The sequence below is a fragment of the Rhinatrema bivittatum genome, chromosome 11 (genome assembly GCF_901001135.1).
Source record: "Rhinatrema bivittatum chromosome 11, aRhiBiv1.1, whole genome shotgun sequence".
Taxonomy (NCBI): domain Eukaryota; kingdom Metazoa; phylum Chordata; class Amphibia; order Gymnophiona; family Rhinatrematidae; genus Rhinatrema; species Rhinatrema bivittatum.
Window position 1 is genome coordinate 87,648,911 of NC_042625.1, and position 10,790 is coordinate 87,659,700.

The window sequence follows — 10,790 nt, forward strand, 5'->3', positions numbered from 1 at the left end:
TATATTTTTTGAAAAGAGAAATTGGCAAGAATGATTAGCTTTGTAAAACAAGCATTTCTAGACATTACCGTATATATCTCCATCTGCTCAGCCATGCTCCTTTCTTCTGCTGTGAAGTATTTAAGCCAAGCCACAGTTTTGTCATTAATAACTTAGCTATTAACTTATATTAACCAACAGCTACAATGGATCTTCTTGTTTCTACCTTCTTACTTTACAAACATAACTGTGTGTTTGTCTGGTAAGCATTTTGGTGAAAGGTGTTGCATTGTAAGGTATAATTAGCATTCGGTTTTAGGAGTGAAGGCAAACATCTGATTTTCATCTTCTCTAAAGCATTTGGTCTCTGCTTCCTGCCATTTTCTGCCCTGGCTGGTCCTATGTAGCTGCTTGGGCTGGTCTGAGAAGGGCAGGGCAAGGCAGGACTAATCTGTTTCCTGTAGCAGATGCTGCTGCTTTGTTTTGTTTTGTTTTTTAAAGAAAGGGAAGAGAGAGAAGTAATTTGACTTGGTATACATGACAGGGCTAAAGACAAACGAGAAGTGAGTCTGTTGAGGGGGAGAGAGGTTGGAATTTAATCAGCACAAACTCATGGGAGTGGCTGAGGGAAGTGGGGGTGTGCGCAGCCAGGGAGCTGTCCCAGCTGGAGTCTTAAAGAAGGAATGCTGCAGAGCTCTTCCCCAAGAGAGAAAGATGAGCCCAGAGAGACCGCCACAAGGTAAGGTATCTATTATATTAAGGACCTCTGTCTTCCCCTTTCAGGAATGGGGATTGGATAACTTTAGGTTTAAAGCTGCCTAGTGATCTTTTGCTCACCACTGAGTATGTCAGGACTGTGAGAGGCTGGCAGTGTGTGTGTGGGTGTGTGAGAACTGTGAGAGTCTGGCAGTGTGTGTGTGCATATCTGTGTGTCAGGACTGTGAGAGGCTGGCAGTGTGTGTGTGTATCTGTGTGTGAAGACTGTGAGAGACTGGCAGTGTGTGTGTGTATCTGTGTGTCAGGACTGTGAGAGACTGGCAGTGTATGTGTATCTGTGTGTCAGGACTGTGAGAGGCTGGCAGTGTGTGTGTGTATCTGTGTGTGAGGACTGTGAGAGACTGGCAGTGTGTGTGTGTATCTGAGTGTCAGGACTGTGAGACACTGGCAGTGTGTGTGTGTATCTGTGTGTGAGGACTGTGAGACACTGGCAGTGTGTGTGTGTATCTGTGTGTGAGGACTGTGAGAGACTGGCAGTGTGTGTGTGTGTTTGTGTGTGTGTAGAAATCTATTAGGAGTTGGCTGTGTGTTTATGTAAGGAGACTGTGAGGGACTGTGCATGTAGCAGGGGACCATTAGGGGATGCAGTGTTGGTGCATGTATAAGGGGATATTAAAAGTTGACAGTGTAGATGCCCTGTTTCTCTGCGTTTCTTTCTGTGTATTAGGAGGGCTGTAAGAAGCACAAATCCCTGGTTACTATGGGTTGGCGGAGCTTGACATCCCGGGCTTCTGTCGGGCTGCTGCTTCTTAGCTGCTGGGCTCTGACCCTACTCCACTTCCTACTGAATCCCAGTACAGTGTCCCGACCCACAGAGAACCTCAGGGACCAGTCTCCCTCCTACACCATTCTCACTATCCATCAGGGGCACCAAGCACCAGAAGGACTAGCCGAGGAGCATCCAGGACCAGGAGCCAGCCCCAGCCAGCACTATCAGGATGAAAATGAGCCTGTCCCCCACAGTCAGGTGAGTGAGAAGGGGGAAGGAGCAGAAACTCTCAAGGCCCAGGTTTTGAGGGAAATCTTTTCTCCTGGAGCACGTTTTCTCCTCTGCCTCTGAATCTTTAAGGCTTTTATGTTGCCTTTTCCTTTCTTCTGCCTTTAGCTTTGTTTCTCCTGTCTCTCCCAATCTTCTCCTTCGCTCCCTCCTGCCATGTCACTTTGCAGGACCTTATTCAGAGAGGGCCTTTCCCCCATTCTATGCCTATAGAAAACATTATTTATTGAATGTTGCTGGTTTGTTTTTTTTTTTCTAAATGGTCAAGTGTTAAATATTTAATGGATCTGTAACTCTTCCCGGCACCCGTGTCTTCTCACTGAATTAATTCCACACTTCTGCAAACAGCCCCCAGACACAGACAAGCGGCTCTTCTTTCTGCTGCCAAACCCAGGGCAGGATGGGTGAGGGTCAGGGCTAGCCTGGGGGAGTCCTGGCCTGGTGCTAATCCCGAATGCAGGCAGCGCTCTGAGACGGCCTCTGTTTATCTCCAGCTTTAATTATAGACTCCTCCAGGTTGTAATAAGCAGAGATTCGGGGGCATTCGGTGTCCCAGGGGTGGAGAGGTCTATCCTGGCCGTACCACAATCTCCCAGTGCAGAACTTACCCTGCCCTACCCGCAGAACCGAGGTATCTTTTGAAGGGGCAAAGACAGCAGTTTTGTAAAACACATCGTGCTTTTTTTTTTTTTTTCCCCATACGTGCAAGGAAGACAAAAAAGATCTGTGCAGTCTAGGGCTGTGCAAGGGAAAACTTTCCTTTCGTTTTGCCAAAATGAGGGCAACCAAACCGACATTTCGCACACCCTTTCCCTGCTATGCAGCTGCTCTGAATGTGGCCGCCCTGGCCGTGACCTGTGGTCGGAATGGACCACGGGGAAGGAGCGATAGTGGGTACGGGTCGGCGGCTCCCTTTCTCCCTGAGACGAGATTAGCTCCCCCCCCCCCCCCCCTTCCCCAGGAGATAAAAAAAAATGTCTACGTGGATGACATTTTATTTAAAAAAAATCACTTATCAGAATTTTCACAGGTTCCCCACTTATTCATTTTATATATATATGTATATACATATAGATATATATATATTGTAAATGTGGCTGCTCACTGACTCACTGAACGGCTTAATTGTCTTTCAACTGCTAACATGTGCTCTCCACTTTTCTAAAGGATCAAACAAGCACACCGCAGCTTTGTCGGAACCCGAAGCAGGCATAAATATATTTGATAACCCCATGGCCTGCCTGCCTCCTTCCTGATCTCCTTTACGTGCTCAGAGAAGCTGAACCCAGCCTCCTGCTCGCTCTCTCTCCTTATATCACCTTCCGGATCGGATAACTTCATTGGCATCTCTCTGTGCTCAGACCTAGCCGCCTATGCTTGCACAGCGCCTGGCAGTCTAGGAATAACCACAGGATTACAAATCATGCCAGTCTTGTATATGTTAACCCCCCCCCCCCTCCCACCGTGCTGATCTCTCCCTCGGAGGTAAGTAATGTCCCTGGAGAAGGTGGATCACACTGGGCCCGATACTGTGCTGAGAAGAAATGTTTCTGACACCCTGCTGGGCTCCAAATTCCTGCCGGTGCTGGGCTCAGTGGCTTCCTTCCCCTCCCTGCACATTCCTACGGGAAGAGATTAGGGGGCCTACCCTTATTCTGGCTTGTCTTTCATAGGGAGAACTGGCTGCCAGTTCCTCCTACATGCCGGGCAGCTGTCTCCATCCAGTAGGCCAGCCCTGGGTCTGTCATAAGAACATAAGAAAATGCCATACTGGGTCAGACCAAGGGTCCATCAAGCCCAGCATCCTGTTTCCAACAGTGGCCAATCCAGGCCATAAGAACCTGGCAAGTACCCAAAAACTAAGTCTATTCCATGTAACCATTGCTAATGGCAGTGGCTATTCTCTAAGTGAACTTAATAGCAGGTAATGGACTTCTCCTCCAAGAACCTATCCAATCCTTTTTTAAACACAGCTATACTAACTGCACGAACCACATCCTCTGGCAACAAATTCCAGAGTTTAATTGTGCGCTGAGTGAAAAAGAACTTTCTCCGATTAGTTTTAAATGTGCCCCATGCTAACTTCATGGAGTGCCCCCTCGTCTTTCTACTATCCGAAAGAGTAAATAACCGATTCACATCTACCCGTTCTAGACCTGTCATGATTTTAAACACCTCTATCATATCCCCCCTCAGTCGTCTCTTCTCCAAGCTGTCCATCTGTCTGTCCCTGCCCCTCTCCAAAAGGCAGGCTGCTGTGGCGCCCAGGTTCACCCCTGCTTCCATGCCACAGACCCCAGTCCGTCGCCCTTTTCTCTTGCAAGGCTGCAGATCGTATCTTTTTGTCTCACAAAGAATGGGTGAGCGGTTAAGTAGATTAATCACAGGCTTCTCCCGTAGGGCACCACTATATGCAGTCCTGCCCAGATCTGCTGCCATAGGTCAGAGAGAATCGTGTATCCCATTGTAGCTGTTTCCCCAAGCCACCTGGAAAACTTTCATGCTTTGCGTCAGAAACCCGAGCTGTGCTAAGCTCTAAAGGCGGCCCCCGCTCCTACCTCAGCCCTCCCGCTTCACCTGTCGCGGTATTTCAGAGTTGCTGCGCCGATTTCCGATCACAGGACTGATTACGTTTTTCTCCACAGGTGGACTTACAGCCCTGGGCAGGCCCGAGGGAGTCCTTCCACACTGAGGCCCAGCGTTTCCTCAGGTACATCAGCACCCTCCAGGTGGGCTCCCCTCTCCCCCACCCCTACCTTCTGAAAAGGAAGGATCCATGTGCAGAAGTGCAGTTCTGTTCCATGTGTGCTGCTAAGTGTAGCCCTGCTCTGTCTAACTTCATGGGAGCAGCACAGGATGAGAGAGAGAGAGAGGAGACCCCCCCCCCCCCCCCCCGAGGGGTCCCCACCAATCAGGGCAAGAAATGGGTTAGTCAGTTTAGCAACCCCGACTATTTCCTGTGCTTAACATCCAGCCGAAGAAAACCAGGCACTACAGCCCCCAGAATGCATTGGGCTTCCAGTTTTCTCCCTAGTAGGTGGGTTTGCACTTAGAACAGAGCACTGGAAGCATCAGATCAATCTAATGTAAAGGAAGAAAACAAAGTAAAACATCAAATCAGACTCAGCAAGTCTGAACTGGTTCATCCACCCTAGAAAACTCCGAGAAACCACATTAGAAGCTTTAAAATGGCTTGCAAAGCTGGCATGAGAGGGGAGAGCAGCCACAGCCAGCAGTAACGAGAAAAAAAAGCACAAAGCTGAAAGCTGAGTCCCGGAAGGCAAAAGGCAGAGACGTGACCCACAGCCTCCAGCATGAAACAGTCCACAAAGGGTTAAAGGGAGCAGGTCACGGGCTCCCTTGGATTACCCGGAGCACAGCCCGGGAACCTGGCCTCAGCTTCTGAGGGGCTTTTAGTATTCCCTGTAACAGCTGCTTCTGTCTCGCTTTTAAATCACATCCCGACGCCTCCTGTTCTGGGCAGCTTACTTTTCTGCAGAGTGGAGCAGCCCTAGCAACATCTTGTCATGGGGCTGTGAGCTAAAGGGACAATAACCTCTTTCACTTTATCACTCCAGGAATGATTAACAGTTCAGAGCTTCCAGGTTCCGTGAGAGGGATTTGAAAGGCCAGTCCTGGATTTCTGCAGTGCTCTCTCCAGCCAACCTGATGCAATCTGGTGCATGCAAGGCTGATTTCACTAGGTCAGGGGTTGGCATCTCCAGTCCTTGAGTGCCACAAGTCAGCTGGATTTTCAAGATAGCCATGCTGACTATTCATAAATTGTATTTGCATGCACCGCCTCCCTTGCATGTAAATAGATCTCATGCATATTCATTCTGGATAGTCTGAAAACCTGACCAGCTTGTGGAGCTTGAGGATCGGAATTGCTGCACGAGGTAGAATCAGGGACCAAATACCACAATGCACTGAGATGCCAGTTCAAAACCAGGACTGGCCAAAAGCAAAGTTCCCGCAGGGACGCACAGCAGTGCTGTTAAACAGAACTGGAAAACTATTTTTAATTTGTCTTTTGGCAGCCTAAGCAGACTGTGGCTTCTTAGCTCTGGCAGGCTTGCACTGGAGGTTTCACACAGACGGGATGCATGGGCCTTTCAGAGACCATCTGTTAGTGGTCAGAACTGCGGGAGGGAGAAGGGAGATATCACTCCTTTAAAACCAGCATTTGTCCTTCTGGGAGAAGAGGGTCTCAGAAGGATGGAGTATAAAATGAAGACAGAAAGAGAGACACAACTTCCTGTGTCAGCCCAGGTCTGGACATGCTGTTTCTTTTCTCTGTCTCCAGCTGCGCTGCTCCGTGGCTCTGAGCCAGGCCCTGCAGAGGGGCCACCCGGATGACCCAGCTGGAGGGCCCTGGGCAGTGTGTTTGGACCACATGCCCACCCTAGCCCTGAAGCAGCAGCAGGAGAAGTGCCTTGTGTACACATTCAGGTGAGAATTGACCTCCCCTGGCAAAGGAACGCAGCTCTGGCATCCATTTTGCCTTTTCCTTTATGTGGGGGATTTATTGAGTTCTTTCCTGTGCACCTCCAGTGCTAATCTGACAGCACATACTCCTGGTTGTCTCTGGGTTCTGGCACCGGTTTGCCTTATATTTGCCCACCTGCCTTTCCTCCTTCTGCCCTTTTGGGACATGGCTGTCACAGGTAGCCGAGGGAGGGAGAGTCACACCTGGCAGCTGTTTTCAGTGACTCAGCCTTAATCACCTTCTGAGCCTGTCTTTCCATTCTTCTGGCTAAGCAGCATGGGGCTTTAGTGAGCTCTTGGCAGAGCCTGCCTCACTTCCTTTTATTCTGCACAAAATAGGCAGAAAATCCATTGGATCTCCTGCTCCAGGCGAAAAAATGTTTTCTTCTCCCTTTATTTTGACCATTTAAACCCTAAACTCCTCCAGCCCCATCCCTTGGTTGGCTGAAAAATTAGCTGGGTCCTGTGGAATCTAACTACTGCGCATTTCTGTCCCTGGAGGGTCTCGCCGGCATGCGGAGGGGACACTTTTTGTTGCTATGATACAAGGGGAAGAAGGAAGGAACCTCCTGGCTACCACCTTGGACAATGCCCCTGAATTTACCTGGACCACCCTTCCACCAGTAGTGGCTCATGGGTAGGTGGGATTGAGTCAGCAAAACTAAAAAGACCAGTAATCGGTGATGATTTTATGCTGGAACCTTTTTTTTTTTAACACTCGCTTCCTTTTCCCCACTGCGGAAAAAAATAGAAGGTGAAAGCTGCAGCTGGACACAACCCGGTATCTTTTTTATATAGAAAATTATCACTGCCAGTAAAGCAAAATGGTAACTGAGAAGGATAATGTGGAGAGGGGAGGGGGAGGGTAGAGAGGGGTACTGGCTACTGGGTGGGGAGGAGGGAGAGGGAAATGGAGGAAAAAGGTGAATGCAGAGAATGGGGGAGAGGTCCATGCCCTGGGGGAGGCTTTTTTTTTGGGGGGGGGGGGGGAGAGAAGGGGGATTGCAAATCATTCGTTAAATGATCCATTTGTTATTGTGAGTCCTTTGGCACTATGGTCTTAGTGGCATGCATTTCCGTGCCTAAGTATGACCTGGAAATGAGGAAGGCTGAAACCTAATTTCCACCCCTTCCCCAGAAGCGGTTCTGGGACATTATGGGCCATGGAAGACCTGGGGAGTTCCTGGAGCTGGTGATCTGCACAGTTTGAGGGAAAGTGGCTCGTTGTCTGCTTTGAAATGAACTCCTCCAGGATGGCCTTGCTTCACACCATTTCTCGGCTCTTCTGCAATGCCATGGAGCTTTTGCAGTCTGCTTAGTTATTTATTTGAATTATATTCCACCTTTTGGCACTTCAAAGTCAATTACATGCAGGTATTGTAGGTATTTTCCTGTCCCCACGGGCCTCACAATCTGTACCTGAGGCAATGGAGGGTAAAGTGACTTGCAGAGTGAGATTTGAATGCAACCCACTGCTCTAACCTCTAGGTCACTCTTCCACTCCTTGACCCATCTCCTTCATTCTGTAGTGTGGTGAAGAGAGCACTGGATTTTGTGGAGGTGATGAGCAACGTGGGATGTGAAGTGCACAGCTTTGGTCTGACCCCCAAGAAGCAGGCTGATATCTGGCATGAAGGGCAGCGGCTGGTGCTTCACTCACAGGTGTGGCTGGACTGGCATGAGCAACAACTGACTGCCTTCCTGCAGGGGCAAAGAAGCTCCTCGAAGACGCTACGGCAGATCCTGCAGGAGCTGGGGCACAAAAAGGTAACACATGCACCAACCATCTCCTCGTGAGCCTTGGGCTGTGGGCAATTGACGGCCTAAGGACTAGTTGTAGCCACTTACACAGACAAAGCACCCCATTGAGAGCTTTCATGCAGACATGTTCTGCTGGGCCATCCACCTCAAGATGAGCTGCATGTATGTCTTTAAATTGCTGCATGATAAAAGCATGTTGGGGTCATGCTTGGATGAATGGGGCCACATAGGGGGCTGGTTTACAGATAGCCTGCCAAGTACATGAATACTTTAACTGCACAACCTTTGTAGCCACCCAGATAGGTTCCTTTTAAAACTTAGCTAGCATAAAGCATGCACCTTGTGCTAAAAGTGCCTGCATGCTTTGCATCTTGTATTTGTTTGAGCAGCAGGGGGAAATAGCATGTGAACTCTTGAAAATGCTAAGTATTCATGTTGTTTTCATTCTGCTGAGCTAAACACCACCCCAGGAATGCCTTTTTAAACTCCAGCTTAAAGTACGAATGCCATGGAAAGCCACATCTATGTTAAACTGCATGTGCACTGCAGGCACTGTCCTTTTCAAAGGGCACAGTTTACCCAGGTAAATGCAAGGGCAACATCTATATCCCTTCATTGAGCCAGCAGATGATTTTTTGATATGCAGCTGAGTTGCTGGGACCAGAGTGGGAAATGTTGATTCTGAAAATGCAACTATGAGTGCAGCTCAGAATCTCCTCCCCACTGTCGCCAGGGACGTCTGAGCTCTGCTAACACTGCAGGTTTTACTGTTGCTTGTAATGAAGCATTTCGTGATAAGGCGTATCGTTCCAGCTCCTATAGTTCATTGGCGCGTATATATATCTCCTTGCCAGGAGGAGTTAGAACAATTTCTACAGAGCGGATGTGTAAAACTGAGTCTTCACCCTCAGAGGGTGCTGTAGCAACTCCAGTTCCAACATCTGTGCTTTTTTTCCATAAATGTGTGGCATCCCTCATATTTGTGGGAGTTGCGTGCATGCTTTTGGCCATTCTAGAATGGAGGTTTTCACTTGCATGTGTAGGTGTTTTTCTGATCTTCTACAATTGTAGAGGCTTTCACATACATCAATGCATGTTCATACAGTTATGTAGAATGGGAGGTTGGTCATGTCACATATGTGTGTGTCGACTTCCTCACAGTGGAGTCATATTTAGTAAACCTTTTTTTTCCATAGACACAGAATCAGGAATAAAAGCCCTAGTAAATTAGAGTCAATATGGGCTTATATTTGCCTCTAATTTTATAGGATAAATGGACTCCTTTGCCTACTGATTGCATTACCAGTGACTTCACTAGGTTCAGACAGAGGAAGTTTCTTGTTTTCCCATATTGCACACATGTACTTGCACTTACATCCAGTGGGACAAAACCAGGACTAACTACACTGGTCACATGGACATCTGTACCTGTTTTTCTTTTTCATAGTTTGCTTGACTTCTGCTAGACTAGTATTTCAGTTACAATAATTAATTACATGTAAGACTGCACAGCACTTCTGTGATTTTATCGAGTGGATGGAGATTTTCTCATGCATCTTTCTTTGGAGCAGATTGATGTGCTGGAAGCTGACCTCGCCAGTGCAGAGTGGAAGATTCTGGAAAGTGTGCTGCTGGATGGGACACTGGAGGCCGTGCACCAGCTCATCCTGACCATCCACTTGCACTGGCCTGGCTTTGAAGTGGCTGGGAATGACGCCACTGTGGTAAGGTATTGGTACAGCCTCCTGAGAGAACTGGAAACCAGGGGATTCCTGCTCTTCCACAGCTACCAGGACATTCACAAACCACGGCTATTTCTGCACAGGTCTCACTTCAACACCAGCAGCACCTACACCTTGTGTTGGGTCAACACCATGTGGATGTTTTGAAAGGGAATCCTTTTGGAAGTAATGAAATAATAACTACTCAAATGATGATTCAGGTTATGGCTAGGACCTGGTTTGGGGTCAAGAAAGAAGTTGACCGTTTGTCATTACTAGATTTGCACCTTAAATCTGAGTCTTGCATCACATGTGCAGGTCACATGACCAAACCACTACAGATGGGCTGGGACCATACCTTTAGTTAGCTGAGAACTTTTAATGAATTGCTTTCTGTGGATATGCTAATGGTACCTCAACATGTGGACGATCCATTGCCTCAGACATTGCTAAACCTCCTAAAGAAAGCTCATGTTTGCAGAGGGAAAGACAAGTATAGGATAAAGTCTCCCTAAAAGGTCACCATAGGGCTGAATTTAAGGAGATCCCAGCAAAGCTTTTAGTGCAGCTTTTAGCAGGCATAATTTTTATTTTTAATTTTGGTGTGAGTTTTTACCTGGTGCCAAATGTATGTCCTGGGTAAAGCTTGTACTGCTTTTACATTATACAAAAAGGTTAGTGCTGGATTATTACTAATTGTTTTATTTATTGCATAATTCTTCCTTTGCAAATGGTGAAATTGCACATTGCTATTACCAAGCATTTAATATGGTACAAATAAATACAAAAGGAATTCCACATACATACAATATAAATTATGTAGGTTGGATGCTGTTGTGAGTTTTTGAGAGGTTTTTGTTTTTTTTTTTTGTCTCCAATCCTTGAATCTGACCCACAGAGCTTTGGTGCGGCCCCTACGACAGAAATAAAATCTATTCTGAGGTCTGTGAGGTGCTAGAGCAACCATCTTCTCATACACTTTCCAAGTTAAAACTTTGTACAACCCCTAAGGGAGTCCATGTGTGCAGGGCAGAGGATACAAACATGACATCAGGGTTCCCATCTGG

At 47.6% G+C, this 10,790-nt stretch overlaps 1 protein-coding gene across 2 annotated transcripts; it reads left to right on the top strand.

Annotated features, from left to right (window-relative positions):
- The first annotated feature begins 216 nt into the window (after nt 1-216).
- LOC115073541 (methyltransferase-like protein 24) lies at nt 217-10,525 on the top strand. Of its 2 annotated transcripts, XM_029572054.1 has the most exons (6): nt 219-718; nt 1,424-1,723; nt 4,399-4,482; nt 6,060-6,205; nt 7,771-8,008; nt 9,574-10,525. In XM_029572054.1, the coding sequence occupies exons 2-6, from the start codon at nt 1,457-1,459 to the stop codon at nt 9,889-9,891; spliced, it is 1,053 nt and encodes a 350-aa protein (XP_029427914.1). In that variant the 5' UTR covers nt 219-718; nt 1,424-1,456; the 3' UTR covers nt 9,892-10,525. The 2 variants fall into 2 exon arrangements, with proteins under 2 accessions (XP_029427915.1, XP_029427914.1); XM_029572055.1 differs by lacking the exon at nt 6,060-6,205 and having other exon boundaries at nt 217-718; nt 4,399-4,463.
- Nucleotides 10,526-10,790: the final 265 nt, after the last annotated feature.